The sequence below is a fragment of the Pristiophorus japonicus genome, unplaced genomic scaffold (genome assembly GCF_044704955.1).
Source record: "Pristiophorus japonicus isolate sPriJap1 unplaced genomic scaffold, sPriJap1.hap1 HAP1_SCAFFOLD_901, whole genome shotgun sequence".
NCBI lineage: Eukaryota > Metazoa > Chordata > Chondrichthyes > Pristiophoridae > Pristiophorus > Pristiophorus japonicus.
In genome coordinates, this window is record NW_027254826.1 from 1 (window position 1) to 24,295 (window position 24,295).

The window sequence follows — 24,295 nt, forward strand, 5'->3', positions numbered from 1 at the left end:
AGGGGAGGGAGTCTGAGGGGAGTGTGAGGGGAGGGAGTGTGAGGGGAGGGAGTGTGAGGGGGGGAGTGTGAGGGGGAGGGAGTGTGAGGGGAGGGAGTGTGAGGGGGAGGGAGTGTGAGGGGAGGGAGTGTGAGGGGAGTGTGAGGGGGAGGGAGTGTGAGGGGAGGGAGTGTGAGGGGGGAGTGTGAGGGGAGGGAGTGTGAGGGGGGGGAGTGTGAGGGGAGGGAGTGTGAGGGGAGGGAGTGTGAGGGGGAGGGAGTGTGAGGGGAGTGTGAGGGGAGGGAGTGTGAGGGGAGGGAGTGTGAGGGGAGTGTGTGGGGAGTGAGTGTGAGGGGAGTGTGAGGGGGAGGGAGTGTGAGGGGAGTGTGAGGGGGAGGGAGTGTGAGGGGAGGGAGTGTGAGGGGAGGGAGTGTGAGGGGAGTGAGTGTGAGGGTTAGTGTGAGGAGGGAGTGTGAGGGGGAGTGTGACGGGAGGGAGTGTGAGGGGAGTGAGTGTGAGGGTTAGTGTGAGGGGGAGTGTGAGGGGAGGGAGTGTGAGGGGGAGTGTGAGGGGAGGGAGTGTGAGGGGAGGGAGTGTGAGGGGAGTGTGTGCGGAGTGAGTGTGAGGGGAGTGTGAGGGGTAGGGAGTGTGAGGGGAGGGAGTGTGAGGGGAGTGTGAGGGGGAGGGAGTGTGAGGGGAGGGAGTGTGAGGGGAAGGAGTGTGAGGGGTGTGAGTGTGAGGGTTAGTGTGAGGAGGGAGTGTGAGGGGGAGTGTGACGGGAGGGAGTGTGAGGGGAGTGTGAGGGGAGTGAGTGTGAAGGTTAGTGTGAGGGGGGAGTGTGAGGGGAGGGAGTGTGAGGGGGAGTGTGAGGGGAGGGAGTGTGAGGGGAGTGTGAGGGGAGGGAGTGTGAGGGGAGGGAGTGTGAGGGGAGGGAGTGTGAGGGGAGGGGAGTGTGAGTGTGAGGGGAGTGTGAGGGGAGGGAGTGTGAGGGGGAGTGTGAGGGGAGGGAGTGTGAGGGGAGTATGAGGGGAGGGGAGTGTGAGGGAGGGAGTGTGAGGGGAGTGAGTGTGAGGGTTAGTGTGAGGGGAGGGAGTGTGAGGGGAGGGAGTGTGAGCGGAGGGAGTGTGAGGGGGAGTGTGAGGGGAGGGAGTGTGAGGGGAGTATGAGGGGAGGGGAGTGTGAGGGAGGGAGTGTGAGGGGAGTGAGTGTGAAGGTTAGTGTGAGGGGAGGGAGTGTGAGGGGAGGGAGTGTGAGCGTAGGGAGTGTGAGGGGAGGGAGTGTGAGGGGAGGGAGTGTGAGGAGGGGGGAGTGTGAGGGGAGTGTGAGGGGAGGGAGTGTGAGGGGGAGTGTGAGGGGAGGGAGTGTGAGGGGAGTGTGAGGGGAGGGGAGTGTGAGGAGGGGGGAGTGTGAGGGGAGGGAGTGTGAGGGGGAGTGTGAGGGGAGGGAGTGTGAGGGGAGGGGAGTGTGAGGGAGGGAGTGTGAGGGGGGAGGGAGTGTGAGGGGGAGGGAGTGTGAGGGGGTTGGGAGTGTGAGGGGAGTGTGAGGGGGAGGGAGTGTGAGGGGAGTGAGGGGGAGGGTGTGTGAGGGGAGTGTGAGGGGAAGGGAGTGTGAGGAGGGGGGAGTGTGAGGGGAGTGTGAGGGGAGGGAGTGTGAGGGGGAGTGTGAGGGGAGGGAGTGTGAGGGGAGTGTGAGGGGAGGGGAGTGTGAGGAGGGGGGAGTGTGAGGGGAGGGAGTGTGAGGGGGAGTGTGAGGGGAGGGAGTGTGAGGGGAGGGGAGTGTGAGGGAGGGAGTGTGAGGGGGGAGGGAGTGTGAGGGGTTTGGGAGTGTGAGGGGAGTGTGAGGGGGAGGGAGTGTGAGGGGAGTGAGGGGGAGGGTGTGTGAGGGGGAGGGAGTGTGAGGGGAGTGTGAGGGGGAGGGAGTGTGAGGGGAGTGTGAGGGAAGTGTGAGGGGAGGGAGTGTGAGGGGGAGGGAGTGTGAGGGAAGTGTGAGGGGAGGGAGTGTGAGGGGGAGGGAGTGTGAGGGAGGTGTGAGGGGGAGTGAGTGTGAGGGGATTGTGAGGGGGAGGGAGTGTGAGGGGATTGAGGTGGAGGGAGTGTGAGGGGGAGGGAGTGTGAGGGGGAGGGAGTGTGAGGGGAGTGTGAGGGGGAGGGAGTGTGAGGGGAGGGAGTGTGAGGGGGAGGGAGTGTGAGGGAAGTGTGAGGGGGAGTGAGTGTGAGGGGATTGTGAGGGGGAGGGAGTGTGAGGGGATTGAGGTGGAGGGAGTGTGAGGGGGAGGGAGTGTGAGGGGATTGTGAGGGGGAGGGAGTGAGGGGATTGAGGGGGAGGGAGTGTGAGGGGATTGTGAGAGGGAAGGGAGTGTGAGGGGATTGAGGGGGAAGGGAGTGTGAGAGGGAAGGGAGTGTGAGGGAGTGAGGGGATTGTGAGGGGGAAGTGAGTGTTAGGGGGAGGGAGTGTGCGGGAGAGGGAGTATGAATGGGAGTGTGAGGGGCGGGGAGTGTGAGGGGCGGGGAGTGTGAGGGGCGGGGATTGTGCGAGAGAGGGAGTATGAATGGGAGGGTGAGGGGAGTGTGAGGGGCGGGGAGTGTGAGGGGCGGGGAGTGTGGGGGCGGGGAGTGTGAGGGGCGGGAAGTGTGAGGGGCGGGGAGTGTGAGGGGCGGGGAGTGTGGGGGCGGGGAGTGTGAGGGGCGGGGGGAGTGTGAGGGGCGGGGGGAGTGTGAGGGGCGGGGAGTGTGAGGGGCGGGTTGAACCCAGGTTTATGGAGACCAGAACTGTGCCAGCGAAGGTTCACCAGACTGATTCCTTTGATCAGAGGGTTGTCCTATGAGGAGAGATTGTGTAGAATGGGCCGATACTCTCTGGGGTTTCGAAGAATGAGAGGTGATCCCATTGAAACACACCAGATTGTGAGGGGGCTTGACAGGGTAGATGCAGGGAGGGTGTTTTCCCCCCGGGACTGGGGAGTCTAGAACCAGGGCTCACACAGTCTCAGGATAAGGGGTTGGCCATTGAGGACTGAGATGAGGAGGAATTTCTTCACTCAGAGGGGGGTGAATCTTTGGGATTCCCTGCCCCAGAGGGCTGTGCAGGCTCAGTCGTTGAGTATATTCAAGGCTGAGGTCGATAGATTATTTGGAGTCTTGGCGAATCGAGGGATCGGGCGGGAAGGTGGAGTTGAGGTTGGAAGATCAGCCGTGATCTCATTGAATGGCGGAGCAGGCTCGAATGGCCGACTCCTGCTTTCTGATGTTGTTATGTTTGTTGGCTTGCGTGGGTCGCGCGATTCTCTCCATCTGGACGGCCCGGTTGATACCAGCCACGGGATTGGCGATCGCACTTTCATAGAAACATAGAAAATAGGAGCAGGAGTAGGCCATTCGGCCCTTCGAGCCTGCACCACCATTCAATATGATCATGGCTGATCATTCCCTCAGTACCCCTTTCCTGCTTTCTCTCCATACCCCTTGATCCCTTTAGCCGTAAGGGCCACATCTAACTCCCTTTTGAATATATCCAACGAACTGGTCTCAACAACTTTCTGTGGTAGAGAATTCCACAGGTTCACAATTCTCTGAGTGAAGAAGTTTCTCCTCATCTCGGTCCTAAATGGCTTACCCCTTATCCTTAGACTGTGACCCCTGGTTCTGGACTTCCCCAACATTGGGAACATTCTTCCTGCATCTAACCTTTCCAGTCCCGTCAGAATCTTATATGTTTCTATGAGATCCCCTCTCATTCTTCTCAATTCCAGTGAATACAGGCCTTGTCGATCCAGTCTCTCCTCATATGTCAGTCCTGCCATCCCGGGAATCAGTCTGGTGAACCTTCGCTGCACTCCCTCAATAGCAAGAATGTCCTTCCTCAGATTAGGAGACCAAAACTGAACACAATATTCCAGGTGTGGCCTCACCAAGGCCCAGAATATAAGACGGAGATGGACAGCAAATGGAAAGAAAGAGATGTTTGGAAAACGGGGTGGTGGAGTAGAGAGAGGGAGGTGAGATAGGGTTGAAAATGAAAGCAGACTGGTATCCATCACGTCTCTCACGATCTCAAAGCGCTTCACAGCAAATGAAGCACTTTTTTTGGAGTGCGCTCACTGTTGTAATGTGGGAAACGCCAATTTGCGCCCACACACAGGGATGTGATAATGACCCACATCATCTGTTTTTTAGTGATGTGAGTTTATTCTTTCTTTGACTGACAAGCTGATCGCCACCATCGTTCATAAAGATTTGCTTGCTCTCTCTCGCAGCTTCAACACGCCCCAACAAAGCCTCCATCAGAAGGAGCCCATTGCAACACTCACGACGCCACAGCCAAGAGTTAATGATGGATAACATGACCTCAGGTACGAAATGTCCCACACACACTGACTCTCACTGGGGTACGGGTCCCACACACGCTGACTCTCACTGGGGTACAGTCCCACACACACTGACTCTCACTGGGGTACAGTCCCACACACACTGACTCTCACTGGGGTACAGTCCCACACACACTGACTCTCACTGGGGTGCAGTCCCACACACACTGACTCTCACTGGGGTACGGGTCCCACACACGCTGACTGTCACTGGAGTACAGTCCCACACACACTGACTCTCACTGGGGTACGGGTCCCACACACACTGACTCTCACTGGGGTACGGGTCGCACACACACTGACTCTCACTGGGGTACAGTCCCACACACACTGACTCTCACTGGAGTACGGGTCCCACACACACTGACTCTCACTGGGGTACGGGTCCCACACACACTGACTCTCACTGGGGTACGGGTCCCACACACACTGACTCTCACTGGGGTACAGTCCCACACACACTGACTCTCACTGGGGTACAGTCCCACACACACTGACTCTCACTGGGGTACGGGTCCCACACACACTGACTCGCACTCGGGTACGGGTCCCACACACAATGACTCTCACTGGGGTACGGGTCCCACACACACTGACTCTCACTGGGGTAAGGGTCCCACACACACTGACTCTCACTGGGTACAGGTCCCACACACACTGACTCTCACTGGGGTACAGTCCCACACACACTGACTCTCACTGGGGTAAGGGTCCCACACACACTGACTCTCACTGGGGCACGGGTCCCACACACACTGACTCTCACTGGGGTACAGTCCCACACACACTGACTCTCACTGGGGTACGGGTCCCACACACACTGACTCTCACTGGGGTACAGTCCCACACACACTGACTCTCACTCGAGTACAGTCCCACACACACTGACTCTCGCTGGGGTACAGTCCCACACACACTGACTCTCACTGGGGTACGGGTCCCACACACGCTGACTCTCACTGGGTACGGGTCCCACACACACTGACTCTCACTGGGGTACGGGTCCCACACACACTGACTCTCACTGGGGTACTGGTCCCACACACACTGACTCTCACTGGGGTACGGGTCCCACACACACTGACTCTCACTGGGGTACAGTCCCACACACACTGACTCTCACTGGGGTACAGTCCCACACACACTGACTCTCACTGGGTACGGGTCCCACACACACTGACTCTCACTGGGGTACGGGTCCCACACACACTGACTCTCACTGGGGTACAGTCCCACACACACTGACTCTCATTGGGGTACAGTCCCACACACACTGACTCTCACTGGGTACGGGTCCCACACACACTGACTCTCACTGGGGTACGGGTCCAACACACACTGACTCTCACTGGGGTACAGTCCCACACACACTGACTCTCACTGGGGTACAGTCCCACACACACAGACTCTCACTGGGGTACGGGTCCCACACACACTGACTCTCACTGGGGTACGGGTCCCACAAACACTGACTCTCACTGGGGTACGGGTCCCACACACACTGACTCTCACTGGGGTACAGGTCCCACACACACTGACTCTCACTGGGATACAGTCCCACACACACTGACTCTCACTGGGGTACGGGTCCCACACACACTGACTCTCACTGGGGTACGGGTCCCACACACACACTGACTCTCACTGGGGTACGGGTCCCACACACACTGACTCTCACTGGGGTACAGACCCACACACTGACTCTCACTGGGTTACGGGTCCCACACACACTGAGTCTCACTGGAGTACAGTCCCACACACACTGATTCTCACTGGGGTACGGGTCCCACACACACTGAATCTCACTGGGGTACAGTCCCACACACACTGACTCTCACTGGGGTACGGGTCCCACACACACTGACTCTCACTGGGGTACGGGTCCCACACACACTGACTCTCACTGGGGTACAGGTCCCACACACACTGACTCTCACTGGGGTACGGGTCCCACACACACTGACGCTCACTGGGGTACGCGTCCCACACACAATGACTCTCACTGGGGTACGGGCCCCACACACACTGACTCTCAATGGGGTACAGTCCCACACACACTGACTCTCACTGGGGTACAGTCCCACACACACTGACTCTCACTGGGGTATGGGTCCCACACACACTGACTCTCACTGGGGTACGGGTTCCACACACACTGACTCTCACTGGGGTATGGGTCCCACACACACTGACTCTCACTGGGGTACGGGTCCCACACACACTGACTCTCACTGGGGTATGGGTCTCACACACACTGACTCTCACTGGGGTACGGTTCCCACACACACTGACTCTCACTGGGGTACGGGTCCCACACACACTGACTCTCACTGGGGTACAGTCCCACACACACTGACTCTCACTGGGGTACAGTCCCACACACACTGACTCTCACTGGGGTACGGGTCCCACACACACTGACTCTCACTGGGGTACGGGTCCCACACACACTGACTCTCACTGGGGTACAGACCCACACACTGACTCTCACTGGGGTACGGGTCCCACACACACTGAGTCTCACTGGAGTACAGTCCCACACACAATGACTCTCACTGGGGTACGGGTCCCATACACACTGACTCTCACTGGGGTACAGTCCCACACACACTGACTCTCACTGGGGTACGGGTCCCACACACACTGACTCTCACTAAGGTACGGGTCCCACACACACTGACTCTCACTGGGGTACAGTCCCACACACACTGACTCTCACTGGGGTACGGGTCCCACACACACTGACTCTCACTGGGGTACAGGTCCCACACACACTGACTCTCACTGGGGTACAGTCCCACACACACTGACTCTCACTGGGGTATGGGTCCCACACACACTGACTCTCACTGGGGTACGGGTCCCACACACACTGACTCTCACTGGGGTACAGGTCCCACACACACTGACTCTCACTGGGGTACAGTCCCACACACACTGACTCTCACTGGAGTACAGGTCCCACACACACTGACTCTCACTGGGGTACGGGTCGCAAACACACTTACTCTCACTGGGGTACAGTCCCACACACACTGACTCTCACTGGGGTATGCGTCCCACACACACTGACTCTCACTGGGGTACGGGCCCCACACACACTGACTCTCACTGGGGTACAGGTCCCACACACACTGACTCTCACTGGGGTACGGGTCCCACACACACTGACTCTCACTGGGGTACGGGTCCCACACACACTGACTCTCACTGGGGTACGGGTCCCACACACACTGACTCTCACTGGGGTATGGGTCCCACACACACTGACTCTCACTGGGGTACGGGTACCACACACACTGACTCTCACTGGGGTATGGGTCTCACACACACTGACTCTCACTGGGGTACGGGTCCCACACACACTGACTCTCACTGGGGTACGGGTCCCACACACACTGACTCTCACTGGGATACGGGTCCCACACACACACTGATTCTCACTGGGGTACGGGTCCCACACACACTGATTATCACTGGGGTACGGGTCCCACACACACTGACGCTCACTGGGATACGGGTCCCACACACACACTGATTCTCACTGGGGTACAGGTCCCACACATACTGATTATCACTGGGATACGGGTCCCACACACACACTGATTCTCACTGGGGTACGAGTCCCACACACACTGATTATCACTGGGGTACGGGTCCCACACACACTGACTCTCACTGGGGTACAGTTCCACACACACTGACTCTCACTGGGGTACAGACCCACACACACTGACTCTCACTGGGGTACAGTCCCACACACACTGACTCTCACTGGGGTACAGTCCCACACACACTGACTCTCACTGGGGTACGGGTCCCACACACACTGACTCTCACTGGGGTACAGTGCAACACACATTGACTCTCACTGGGGTACAGTCCCACACACACTGACTCTCACTGGGGTACAGTCCCACACACACTGACTCTCACTGGGGTATGGGTACCACACACACTGACTCTCACTGGGGTACGGGTCCCACACACACTGACTCTCACGGGGGTACAGTCCCACACACACTGACTCTCACTGGGGTACAGTGCAACACACATTGACTCTCACTGGGGTACAGTCCCACAGACACTGACTCTCACTGGGGTATGGGTCCCACACACACTGACTCTCACTGGGGTACAGACCCACACACACTAACTCTCACTGGGGTACTGTCCCACACACACTGACTCTCACTGGGGTACAGTCCCACACACACTGACTCTCACTGGGGTACGGGTCCCACACACACTGACTCTCACTGGGGTACGGGTCCCACACACACTGACTCTCACTGGGGTACGGGTCCCACACACACTGACTCTCACTGGGGTACGGGTCCCACACACACTGACTCTCACTGGGGTACAGTCCCACACACACTGACTCTCACTGGGGTACAGTCCCACACACACTGACTCTCACTGGGGTACAGTCCCACACACACTGACTCTCACTGGGGTACGGGTCCCACACACACACTGACACTCACTGGGGTACGGGTCCCACACACACTGACTCTCACTGGGGTACAGTCCCACACACACTGACTCTCACTGGGGTACAGTCCCACACACACTGACTCTCACTGGGGTACGGGTCAACACACACTGACTCTCACTGGGGTACAGGTCCCACACACACTGACTCTCACTGGGGTATGGGTCCCACACACACTGACTCTCACTGGGGTACAGTCCCACACATACTGAATCTCACTGGGGTACAGTCCCACACACACTGAATCTCACTGGGGTACAGTCCCACACACACTGACTCTCACTGGGGTACAGTCCCACACACACTGACTCTCACTGGGGTATGGGTCCCACACACACTGACTCTCACTGGGGTACGGGTCCCACACACACTGACTCTCACTGGGGTACTGGTCCCACACACACTGACTCTCACTGGGGTACAGTCCCACACACACTGACTCTCACTGGGGTACAGTCCCACACACACTGACTCTCACTGGGTACGGGTCCCACACACACTGACTCTCACTGGGGTACGGGTCCCACACACACTGACTCTCACTGGGGTACAGTCCCACACACACTGACTCTCACTGGGTACGGGTCCCACACACACTGACTCTCACTGGGGTACGGGTCCCACACACACTGACTCTCACTGGGGTACAGTCCCACACACACTGACTCTCACTGGGGTACAGTCCCACACACACTGACTCTCACTGGGGTACAGTCCCACACACACTGACTCTCACTGGGTACGGGTCCCACACACACTGACTCTCACTGGGGTACGGGTCCCACACACACTGACTCTCACTGGGGTACAGTCCCACACACACTGACTCTCACTGGGGTACGGGTCACACACACACTGACTCTCACTGGGGTACGGGACCCACACACACTGACTCTCACTGGGGTACAGGTCCCACACACACTGACTCTCACTGGGGTACAGGTCCCACACACACTGACTCTCATTGGGGTACTGGTCCCACACACACTGACTCTCACTGGGGTACAGTCCCACACACACAGACTCTCACTGGGTACAGTCCCACACACACTGACTCTCACTGGTGTACAGTCCCACACACACTGACTCTCACTGGGTACGGGTCCCACACACACTGACACTCACTGGGGTACGGGTCCCACACACACTGACTCTCACTGGGGTACGGGTCCCACACACACTGACTCTCACTGGGGTACAGGTCCCACACACACTGACTCTCACTGGGGTACAGTCCCACACACACTGACTCTCACTGGGGTACGGGTCCCACACACACTGACTCTCACTGGGGTACGGGTCCCACACATACACCGACTCGCACTGGGGTACGGGTCCCACACACACTGACTCTCACTGGGGTACAGACCCACACACTGACTCTCACTGGGGTACGGGTCCCACACACACTGAGTCTCACTGGAGTACAGTCCCACACAGAATGACTCACACTGGGGTACGGGTCCCATACACACTGACTCTCACTGGGGTACAGTCCCACACACACTGACTCTCACTGGGGTACGGGTCCCACACACACTGACTCTCACTATGGTACGGGTCCCACACACACTGACTCTCACTGGGGTACAGTCCCACACACACTGACTCTCACTGGGGTACGGGTCCCACACACACTGACTCTCACTGGGGTACAGGTCCCACACACACTGACTCTCACTGGGGTACAGTCCCACACACACTGACTCTCACTGGGGTATGGGTCCCACACACACTGACTCTCACTGGGGTACGGGTCCCACACACACTGACTCTCACTGGGGTACAGGTCCCACACACACTGACTCTCACTGGGGTACAGTCCCACACACACTGACTCTCACTGGAGTACAGGTCCCACACACACTGACTCTCACTGGGGTACGGGTCGCAAACACACTTACTCTCACTGGGGTACAGTCCCACACACACTGACTCTCACTCGGGTACGCGTCCCACACACACTGACTCTCACTGGGGTACGGGCCCCACACACACTGACTCTCACTGGGGTACAGGTCCCACACACACTGACTCTCACTGGGGTACGGGTCCCACACACACTGACTCTCACTGGGGTACGGGTCCCACACACACTGACTCTCACTGGGGTACGGGTCCCACACACACTGACTCTCACTGGGGTATGGGTCCCACACACACTGACTCTCACTGGGGTACGGGTACCACACACACTGACTCTCACTGGGGTATGGGTCTCACACACACTGACTCTCACTGGGGTACGGGTCCCACACACACTGACTCTCACTGGGGTACGGGTCCCACACACACTGACTCTCACTGGGATACGGGTCCCACACACACACTGATTCTCACTGGGGTACGGGTCCCACACACACTGATTATCACTGGGGTACGGGTCCCACACACACTGACGCTCACTGGGATACGGATCCCACACACACACTGATTCTCACTGGGGTACAGGTCCCACACATACTGATTATCACTGGGATACGGGTCCCACACACACACTGATTCTCACTGGGGTACGAGTCCCACACACACTGATTATCACTGGGGTACGGGTCCCACACACACTGACTCTCACTGGGGTACAGTTCCACACACACTGACTCTCACTGGGGTACAGACCCACACACACTGACTCTCACTGGGGTACAGTCCCACACACACTGACTCTCACTGGGGTACAGTCCCACACACACTGACTCTCACTGGGGTACGGGTCCCACACACACTGACTCTCACTGGGGTACAGTCCCACACGCACTGACTCTCACTGGGGTACAGTCCCACACACACTGACTCTCACTGGGGTATGGGTACCACACACACTGACTCTCACTGGGGTACGGGTCCCACACACACTGACTCTCACTGGGGTACAGTCCCACACACACTGACTCTCACTGGGGTACAGTGCAACACACATTGACTCTCACTGGGGTACAGTCCCACAGACACTGACTCTCACTGGGGTATGGGTCCCACACACACTGACTCTCACTGGGGTACAGACCCACACACACTAACTCTCACTGGGGTACTGTCCCACACACACTGACTCTCACTGGGGTACAGTCCCACACACACTGACTCTCACTGGGGTACGGGTCCCACACACACTGACTCTCACTGGGGTACGGGTCCCACACACACTGACTCTCACTGGGGTACGGGTCCCACACACACTGACTCTCACTGGGGTACGGGTCCCACACACACTGACTCTCACTGGGGTACGGGTCCCACACACACTGACTCTCACTGGGGTACAGTCCCACACACACTGACTCTCACTGGGGTACAGTCCCACACACACTGACTCTCACTGGGGTACAGTCCCACACACACTGACTCTCACTGGGGTACGGGTCCCACACACACACTGACACTCACTGGGGTACGGGTCCCACACACACTGACTCTCACTGGGGCACAGTCCCACACACACTGACTCTCACTGGGGTACAGTCCCACACACACTGACTCTCACTGGGGTACGGGTCAACACACACTGACTCTCACTGGGGTACAGTCCCACACACACTGACTCTCACTGGGGTACGGGTCCCACACACACTGACTCTCACTGGGGTACGGGTCCCACACACACTGACTCTCACTGGGGTACTGGTCCCACACACACTGACTCTCACTGGGGTACAGTCCCACACACACTGACTCTCACTGGGGTACAGTCCCACACACACTGACTCTCACTGGGTACGGGTCCCACACACACTGACTCTCACTGGGGTACGGGTCCCACACACACTGACTCTCACTGGGGTACAGTCCCACACACACTGACTCTCACTGGGTACGGGTCCCACACACACTGACTCTCACTGGGGTACGGGTCCCACACACACTGACTCTCACTGGGGTACAGTCCCACACACACTGACTCACTGGGGTACAGTCCCACACACACTGACTCTCACTGGGGTACAGTCCCACACACACTGACTCTCACTGGGTACGGGTCCCACACACACTGACTCTCACTGGGGTACGGGTCCCACACACACTGACTCTCACTGGGGTACGGGTCCCACACACACTGACTCTCACTGGGGTACAGGTCCCACACACACTGACTCTCACTGGGGTACAGGTCCCACACACACTGACTCTCACTGGGGTACGGGTCCCACACACACACTGACTCTCACTGGGGTACGGGTCCCACACACACTGACTCTCACTGGGGTACAGACCCACACACTGACTCTCACTGGGGTACGGGTCCCACACACACTGACTCTCACTGGGGTACGGGTCCCACACACACTGACTCTCACTGGGGTACAGTCCCACACACACTGACTCTCACTAGGGTACAGGTCCCACACACACTGACTCTCACTGGGGTACGGGTCGCACACACACTGACTCTCACTGGGGTACAGTCCCACACACACTGACTCTCACTGGGGTACGGGTCCCACACACACTGACTCTCACTGGGGTCTGGGTCCCACACACACTGACTCTCACTGGGGTACGGGTCCCACACACACTGACTCTCACTGGGGTATGGGTCCCACACATACTGACTCTTACTGGGGTACAGACCCACACACTGACTCTCACTGGGATACGGGTCCCACACACACACTGATTCTCACTGGGGTACGGGTCCCACACACACTGATTATCACTGGGGTACGGGTCCCACACACACTGACGCTCACTGGGATACGGGTCCCACACACACACTGATTCTCACTGGGGTACAGGTCCCACACATACTGATTATCACTGGGATACGGGTCCCACACACACACTGATTCTCACTGGGGTACGAGTCCCACACACACTGATTATCACTGGGGTACGGGTCCCACACACACTGACTCTCACTGGGGTACAGTTCCACACACACTGACTCTCACTGGGGTACAGACCCACACACACTGACTCTCACTGGGGTACAGTCCCACACACACTGACTCTCACTGGGGTACAGTCCCACACACACTGACTCTCACTGGGGTACGGGTCCCACACACACTGACTCTCACTGGGGTACAGTGCAACACACATTGACTCTCACTGGGGTACAGTCCCACACACACTGACTCTCACTGGGGTACAGTCCCACACACACTGACTCTCACTGGGGTATGGGTACCACACACACTGACTCTCACTGGGGTACGGGTCCCACACACACTGACTCTCACGGGGGTACAGTCCCACACACACTGACTCTCACTGGGGTACAGTGCAACACACATTGACTCTCACTGGGGTACAGTCCCACAGACACTGACTCTCACTGGGGTATGGGTCCCACACACACTGACTCTCACTGGGGTACAGACCCACACACACTAACTCTCACTGGGGTACTGTCCCACACACACTGACTCTCACTGGGGTACAGTCCCACACACACTGACTCTCACTGGGGTACGGGTCCCACACACACTGACTCTCACTGGGGTACGGGTCCCACACACACTGACTCTCACTGGGGTACGGGTCCCACACACACTGACTCTCACTGGGGTACGGGTCCCACACACACTGACTCTCACTGGGGTACAGTCCCACACACACTGACTCTCGCTGGGGTACAGTCCCACACACACTGACTCTCACTGGGGTACAGTCCCACACACACTGACTCTCACTGGGGTACGGGTCCCACACACACACTGACACTCACTGGGGTACGGGTCCCACACACACTGACTCTCACTGGGGTACAGTCCCACACACACTGACTCTCACTGGGGTACAGTCCCACACACACTGACTCTCACTGGGGTACGGGTCAACACACACTGACTCTCACTGGGGTACAGTCCCACACACACTGACTCTCACTGGGGTACAGTCCCACACACACTGACTCTCACTGGGGTACAGTCCCACACACACTGACTCTCACTGGGGTACAGTCCCACACACACTGACTCTCACTGGGTACGGGTCCCACACACACTGACTCTCACTGGGGTACGGGTCCCACACACACTGACTCTCACTGGGGTACAGTCCCACACACACTGACTCTCACTGGGGTACGGGTCACACACACACTGACTCTCACTGGGGTACGGGACCCACACACACTGACTCTCACTGGGGTACAGGTCCGACACACACTGACTCTCACTGGGGTACAGGTCCCACACACACTGACTCTCATTGGGGTACTGGTCCCACACACACTGACTCTCACTGGGGTACAGTCCCACACACACAGACTCTCACTGGGTACAGTCCCACACACACTGACTCTCACTGGTGTACAGTCCCACACACACTGACTCTCACTGGGTACGGGTCCCACACACACTGACACTCACTGGGGTACGGGTCCCACACACACTGACTCTCACTGGGGTACGGGTCCCACACACACTGACTCTCACTGGGGTACAGGTCCCACACACACTGACTCTCACTGGGGTACAGTCCCACACACACTGACTCTCACTGGGGTACGGGTCCCACACACACTGACTCTCACTGGGGTACGGGTCCCACACATACACCGACTCGCACTGGGGTACGGGTCCCACACACACTGACTCTCACTGGGGTACAGACCCACACACTGACTCTCACTGGGGTACGGGTCCCACACACACTGAGTCTCACTGGAGTACAGTCCCACACACAATGACTCACACTGGGGTACGGGTCCCATACACACTGACTCTCACTGGGGTACAGTCCCACACACACTGACTCTCACTGGGGTACGGGTCCCACACACACTGACTCTCACTATGGTACGGGTCCCACACACACTGACTCTCACTGGGGTACAGTCCCACACACACTGACTCTCACTGGGGTACGGGTCCCACACACACTGACTCTCACTGGGGTACAGGACCCACACACACTGACTCTCACTGGGGTACAGTCCCACACACACTGACTCTCACTGGGGTATGGGTCCCACACACACTGACTCTCACTGGGGTACGGGTCCCACACACACTGACTCTCACTGGGGTACAGGTCCCACACACACTGACTCTCACTGGGGTACAGTCCCACACACACTGACTCTCACTGGAGTACAGGTCCCACACACACTGACTCTCACTGGGGTACGGGTCGCAAACACACTTACTCTCACTGGGGTACAGTCCCACACACACTGACTCTCACTGGGGTACGCGTCCCACACACACTGACTCTCACTGGGGTACGGGCCCCACACACACTGACTCTCACTGGGGTACAGGTCCCACACACACTGACTCTCACTGGGGTACGGGTCCCACACACACTGACTCTCACTGGGGTACGGGTCCCACACACACTGACTCTCACTGGGGTACGGGTCCCACACACACTGACTCTCACTGGGGTATGGGTCCCACACACACTGACTCTCACTGGGGTACGGGTACCACACACACTGACTCTCACTGGGGTATGGGTCTCACACACACTGACTCTCACTGGGGTACGGGTCCCACACACACTGACTCTCACTGGGGTACGGGTCCCACACACACTGACTCTCACTGGGATACGGGTCCCACACACACACTGATTCTCACTGGGGTACGGGTCCCACACACACTGATTATCACTGGGGTACGGGTCCCACACACACTGACGCTCACTGGGATACGGATCCCACACACACACTGATTCTCACTGGGGTACAGGTCCCACACATACTGATTATCACTGGGATACGGGTCCCACACACACACTGATTCTCACTGGGGTACGAGTCCCACACACACTGATTATCACTGGGGTACGGGTCCCACACACACTGACTCTCACTGGGGTACAGTTCCACACACACTGACTCTCACTGGGGTACAGACCCACACACACTGACTCTCACTGGGGTACAGTCCCACACACACTGACTCTCACTGGGGTACAGTCCCACACACACTGACTCTCACTGGGGTACGGGTCCCACACACACTGACTCTCACTGGGGTACAGTCCCACACGCACTGACTCTCACTGGGGTACAGTCCCACACACACTGACTCTCACTGGGGTATGGGTACCACACACACTGACTCTCACTGGGGTACGGGTCCCACACACACTGACTCTCACTGGGGTACAGTCCCACACACACTGACTCTCACTGGGGTACAGTGCAACACACATTGACTCTCACTGGGGTACAGTCCCACAGACACTGACTCTCACTGGGGTATGGGTCCCACACACACTGACTCTCACTGGGGTACAGACCCACACACACTAACTCTCACTGGGGTACTGTCCCACACACACTGACTCTCACTGGGGTACAGTCCCACACACACTGACTCTCACTGGGGTACGGGTCCCACACACACTGACTCTCACTGGGGTACGGGTCCCACACACACTGACTCTCACTGGGGTACGGGTCCCACACACACTGACTCTCACTGGGGTACGGGTCCCACACACACTGACTCTCACTGGGGTACGGGTCCCACACACACTGACTCTCACTGGGGTACAGTCCCACACACACTGACTCTCACTGGGGTACAGTCCCACACACACTGACTCTCACTGGGGTACAGTCCCACACACACTGACTCTCACTGGGGTACGGGTCCCACACACACACTGACACTCACTGGGGTACGGGTCCCACACACACTGACTCTCACTGGGGTACAGTCCCACACACACTGACTCTCACTGGGGTACAGTCCCACACACACTGACTCTCACTGGGGTACGGGTCAACACACACTGACTCTCACTGGGGTACAGTCCCACACACACTGACTCTCACTGGGGTACGGGTCCCACACACACTGACTCTCACTGGGGTACGGGTCCCACACACACTGACTCTCACTGGGGTACTGGTCCCACACACACTGACTCTCACTGGGGTACAGTCCCACACACACTGACTCTCACTGGGGTACAGTCCCACACACACTGACTCTCACTGGGTACGGGTCCCACACACACTGACTCTCACTGGGGTACGGGTCCCACACACACTGACTCTCACTGGGGTACAGTCCCACACACACTGACTCTCACTGGGTACGGGTCCCACACACACTGACTCTCACTGGGGTACGGGTCCCACACACACTGACTCTCACTGGGGTACAGTCCCACACACACTGACTCACTGGGGTACAGTCCCACACACACTGACTCTCACTGGGGTACAGTCCCACACACACTGACTCTCACTGGGTACGGGTCCCACACACACTGACTCTCACTGGGGTACGGGTCCCACACACACTGACTCTCACTGGGGTACGGGTCCCACACACACTGACTCTCACTGGGGTACAGGTCCCACACACACTGACTCTCACTGGGGTACAGGTCCCACACACACTGACTCTCACTGGGGTACGGGTCCCACACACACACTGACTCTCACTGGGGTACGGGTCCCACACACACTGACTCTCACTGGGGTACAGACCCACACACTGACTCTCACTGGGGTACGGGTCCCACACACACTGACTCTCACTGGGGTACGGGTCCCACACACACTGACTCTCACTGGGGTACAGTCCCACACACACTGACTCTCACTAGGGTACAGGTCCCACACACACTGACTCTCACTGGGGTACGGGTCGCACACACACTGACTCTCACTGGGGTACAGTCCCACACACACTGACTCTCACTGGGGTACGGGTCCCACACACACTGACTCTCACTGGGGTCTGGGTCCCACACACACTGACTCTCACTGGGGTACGGGTCCCACACACACTGACTCTCACTGGGGTATGGGTCCCACACATACTGACTCTTACTGGGGTACAGACCCACACACTGACTCTCACTGGGGTACGGGTCCCACACACACTGACTCTCACTGGGGTACAGTCCCACACACACTGACTCTCACTGGGGTACGGGTCCCACACACACTGACTCTCACTGGGGTACGGGTCCCACACACACTGACTCTCACTGGGTTACGGGTCCCACACACACTGACTCTCACTGGGGTATGGGTCCCACACACACTGACTCTCACTGGGGTACGGGTCCCACACACACTGACTCTCACTGGGGTACAGTCCCACACACACTGACTCTCACTGGGCTACAGTCCCACACACACTGACTCTCACTGGGGTACGGGTCCCACAGACACTGACTCTCACTGGGGTATGGTTCCCACACACACTGACTCTCACTGGGGTACAGACCCACACACACCTACTCTCACTGGGGTACAGTCCCACACACACTGACTCTCACTGGGGTACAGTCCCACACACACTGACTCTCACTGGGGTACAGTCCCACACACACTGACTCTCACTGGGGTACGGGTCCCACACACACTGACTCTCACTGGGGTACGGGTCCCACACACACTGACTCTCACTGGGGTACAGTCCCACTCACACTGACTCTCACTGGGGTACAGGTCCCACACACACTGACTCTCACTGGGGTACGGGTCGCACACACACTGACTCTCACTGGGGTACAGTCCCACACACACTGACTCTCACTGGGGTACGGGTCCCACACACACTGACTCTCACTGGGGTATGGGTCCCACACACACTGACTCTCACTGGGGTACGGGTCCCACACACACTGACTCTCACTGGGGTATGGGTCCCACACACACTGACTCTTACTGGGGTACAGACCCACACACTGACTCTCACTGGGGTACGGGTCCCACACACACTGACTCTCACTGGGGTACAGTCCCACACACACTGACTCTCACTGGGGTATGGGTCCCACACACACTGACTCTCACTGGGGTACGGGTCCCACACACACTGACTCTCACTGGGGTACGGGTCCCACACACACTGACTCTCACTGGGGTATGGGTCCCACACACACTGACTCTCACTGGGGTACGGGTCCCACACACACTGACTCTCACTGGGGTACAGTCCCACACACACTGACTCTCACTGGGGTACAGTCCCACACACACTGACTCTCACTGGGGTACGGGTCCCACAGACACTGACTCTCACTGGGGTATGGGTCCCACACACACTGACTCTCACTGGGGTACAGACCCACACACACCTACTCTCACTGGGGTACAGTCCCACACACACTGACTCTCACTGGGGTACAGTCCCACACACACTGACTCTCACTGGGGTACAGTCCCACACACACTGACTCTCACTGGGGTACGGGTCCCACACACACTGAATCTCACTGGGGTACGGGTCCCACACACACTGACTCTCACTGGGGTACAGTCCCACTCACACTGACTCTCACTGGGGTACAGGTCCCACACACACTGACTCTCACTGGGGTACGGGTCGCACACACACTGACTCTCACTGGGGTACAGTCCCACACACACTGACTCTCACTGGGGTACGGGTCCCACACACACTGACTCTCACTGGGGTATGGGTCCCACACACACTGACTCTCACTGGGGTACGGGTCCCACACACACTGACTCTCACTGGGGTATGGGTCCCACACACACTGACTCTTACTGGGGTACAGACCCACACACTGACTCTCACTGGGGTATGGGTCCCACACACACTGACTCTCACTGGGGTACAGTCCCACACACACTGACTCTCACTGGGGTATGGGTCCCACACACACTGACTCTCACTGGGGTATGGGTCCCACACACACTGACTCTCACTGGGGTACGGGTCCCACACACACTGACTCTCACTGGGGTATGGGTCCCACACACACTGACTCTCACTGGGGTACGGGTCCCACACACACTGACTCTCACTGGGGTACAGTCCCAAACACACTGACTCTCACTGGGGTACAGTCCCACACACACTGACTCTCACTGGGGTATGGGTCCCACACACACTGACTCTCACTGGGGTACGGGTCCCACACACACTGACTCTCACTGGGGTACGGGTCCCACACACACTGACTCTCACTGGGGTATGGGTCCCACACACACTGACTCTCACTGGGGTACGGGTCCCACACACACTGACTCTCACTGGGGTACAGTCCCACACACACTGACTCTCACTGGGGTACAGTCCCACACACACTGACTCTCACTGGGGTACGGGTCCCACAGACACTGACTCTCACTGGGGTATGGGTCCCACACACACTGACTCTCACTGGGGTACAGACCCACACACACCTACTCTCACTGGGGTACAGTCCCACACACATTGACTCTCACTGGGGTACGGGTCCCACACACACTGACTCTCACTGGAGTACGGGTCCCACACACACTGACTCTCACTGGAGTACAGTCCCACTCACACTGACTCTCACTGGGGTACAGGTCCCACACACACTGACTCTCACTGGGGTACGGGTCGCACACACACTGACTCTCACTGGGGTACAGTCCCACACACACTGACTCTCACTGGGGTACGGGTCCCACACACACTGACTCTCACTGGGGTATGGGTCCCACACACACTGACTCTCACTGGGGTACGGGTCCCACACACACTGACTCTCACTGGGGTATGGGTCCCACACACACTGACTCTTACTGGGGTACAGACCCACACACTGACTCTCACTGGGGTACGGGTCCCACACACACTGACTCTCACTGGGGTACAGTCCCACACACACTGACTCTCACTGGGGTATGGGTCCCACACACACTGACTCTCACTGGGGTACGGGTCCCACACACACTGACTCTCACTGGGGTACGGGTCCCACACACACTGACTCTCACTGGGGTACAGTCCCACACACACTGACTCTCACTGGGGTACGGGTCCCACAGACACTGACTCTCACTGGGGTATGGGTCCCACACACACTGACTCTCACTGGGGTACAGACCCACACACACCTACTCTCACTGGGGTACAGTCCCACACACACTGACTCTCACTGGGGTACAGTCCCACACACACTGACTCTCACTGGGGTACAGTCCCACACACACTGACTCTCACTGGGGTACAGTCCCACACACACTGACTCTCACTGGGGTACGGGTCCCACACACACTGACTCTCACTGGGGTACAGTCCCACACACACTGACTCTCACTGGGGTACAGTCACACACACACTGACTCTCACTGGGGTACGGGTCCCACACACACTGACTCTCACTGGGGTACGGTTCCCACACACACTGACTCTCACTGGGGTACGGGTCCCACACACACAGACTCTCACTGGGGTACAGTCCCACACACACTGACTCTCACTGGGGTACAGGTCCCACACACACTGACTCTCACTGGGATACAGTCCCACACACACTGACTCTCACTGGGGTACAGTCCCACACACATTGACTCTCACTGGGGTACAGGTCCCACACACACTGACTCTCACTGGGGTACGGGTCCCACACACACTGACTCTCACTGGGGTACAGGTCCCACACACACTGACTCTCACTGGGGTACGGGTCCCACACACACTGACTTTCACTGGGGTACAGGTCCCACACACACTGACTCTCACTGGGGTACAGTCCCACACACATTGACTCTCACTGGGGTACAGTCCCACACACACTGACTCTCACTGGGGTACAGTCCCACACACACTGACTCTCACTAGGGTACAGTCACACACACACTGACTCTCGCTGGGGTACAGTCCCACACACACTGACTCTCACTGGGGTACAGTCCCACACACACTGACTCTCACTGGGGTACGGGTCCCACACACACTGACTCTCACTGGGGTACAGGTCCCAGACACACTGACTCTCACTGGGGTACAGTCCCACACACACTGACTCTCACTGGGGTACATGTCCCACACACACTGACTCTCACTGGGGTACGGGTCCCACACACACTGACTCTCACTGGGGTACGGGTCCCACACTCACTGACTCTCACTGGGGTACGGGTCCCACACACACTGACTCTCACTGGGGTACAGTCCCACACACACTGACTCTCACTGGGGTACAGGTCCCACACACACTGACTCTCACTGGGGTACGGGTCCCACACATACTGACTCTCACTGGGGTACGGGTCCTACACACACTGACTCTCACTGGGGTACGGATCCCACACACACTGACTCTCACTGGGGTACGGGTCCCACACACACTGACTCTCACTGGGGTACGGGTCCCACACACACTGACTCTCACTGGGGTACAGTGCCACACACACTGACTCTCACTGGGGTACAGGTCCCACACACACTGACTCTCACTGGGGTACGGGTCTCACACACACTGACTCTCACTGGGGTACAGTCCCACACACACTGACTCTCACTGGGGTACGGGTCCCACACACACTGACTCTCACTGGGGTACAGTCCCACACACACTGACTCTCACTGGGGTACAGTCCCACACACACTGACTCTCACTGGGGTACAGTCCCACACACACTGACTCTCACTGGGGTACGGGTCCCACACACACTGACTCTCACTGGGGTACGGGTCCCACACACACTGACTCTCACTGGGTTACAGGTCCCACACACACTGACTCTCACTGGGGTACAGTCCCACACACACTGACTCTCACTGGGGTACGGGTCCCACACACACTGACTCTCACTGGGGTGCAGTCCCACACACACTGACTCTCACTGGGGTACGGGTCCCACACACACTGACTCTCACTGGGGTACGGGTCCCACACACACTGACTCTCACTGGGGTACAGGTCCCACACACACTGACTCTCACTGGGGTACAGTCCCACACACACTGACTCTCACTGGGGTACCGGTCCCACACACACTGACTCTCACTGGGGTACAGGTCCCACACACACTGACTCTCACTGGGGTACGGGTCCCACACACACTGACTCTCACTGGGGTACAGTCCCACACACACTGACTCTCACTGGGGTACAGTCCCACACACACTGACTCTCACTGGGGTACAGTCCCACACACACTGACTCTCACTGGGGTACAGTCCCACACACACTGACTCTCACTGGGGTACGGGTCCCACACACACTGACTCTCACTGGGGTACAGGTCCCACACACACTGACTCTCACTTCTGGTACTGACCCGAGTGTCCATTGTTGTTTCAGAACACCCAATTACCTGGCTCTTCAGGGCCGGAAATGAATGTAAGTATTTTTTTCATCTTGGACTTAATACTGTCGAGCATACTTGTCTGTTGTAGCTTTTCATAGTGATCTTCATTCTAACTGTGACACCCCTCTGATCGTTTATCTGGGACCCACGTTATAAGGCGATATGGATTCGGACCAGGAGTCGGCCATTCGGCCCCTCGAGCCTGCTCCGCCATTCAATCAGATCGCGACTGATCTTCGACCTCAACTCCAATTTCCCGCCCGATCCCTCGATTCCCTTAGTATCCAAAAATCTCTCGATCTCAGCCTTGAATATACTCAACGACTGAGCCCCCACAGCCCTCTGCGGCAGAGAATTCCAAAGATTCACCTCCCTCCGAGTGAAGAAATCCCTCCTCATCTCAGTCCTCAATGGCCGACCCCTTATCCTGAGACTGTGTGACCCCTGGTTCTAGACTCCCCAGCCTGGGGGGGGAAACACCCTCCCTGCA

The 24,295-nt window shown here is 57.8% G+C and overlaps 1 protein-coding gene across 4 annotated transcripts in view; it reads left to right on the top strand.

The window, feature by feature from the left end:
- Window positions 1-3,807: 3,807 nt before the first annotated feature.
- Window positions 3,808-24,295, top strand: part of LOC139257730 (uncharacterized) — a 138,523-nt gene continuing 118,035 nt past the window's right edge. For all 4 annotated transcript variants that reach the window (XM_070874596.1, XM_070874597.1, XM_070874598.1 and 1 more), the window contains exons 1-3: window positions 3,808-3,973; window positions 4,232-4,327; window positions 23,799-23,837. In XM_070874596.1, the coding sequence (XP_070730697.1) occupies window positions 4,306-4,327; window positions 23,799-23,837 (61 nt within the window). In that variant the 5' untranslated portion in view covers window positions 3,808-3,973; window positions 4,232-4,305. The remainder of the gene's footprint in view (window positions 3,974-4,231; window positions 4,328-23,798; window positions 23,838-24,295) is intronic.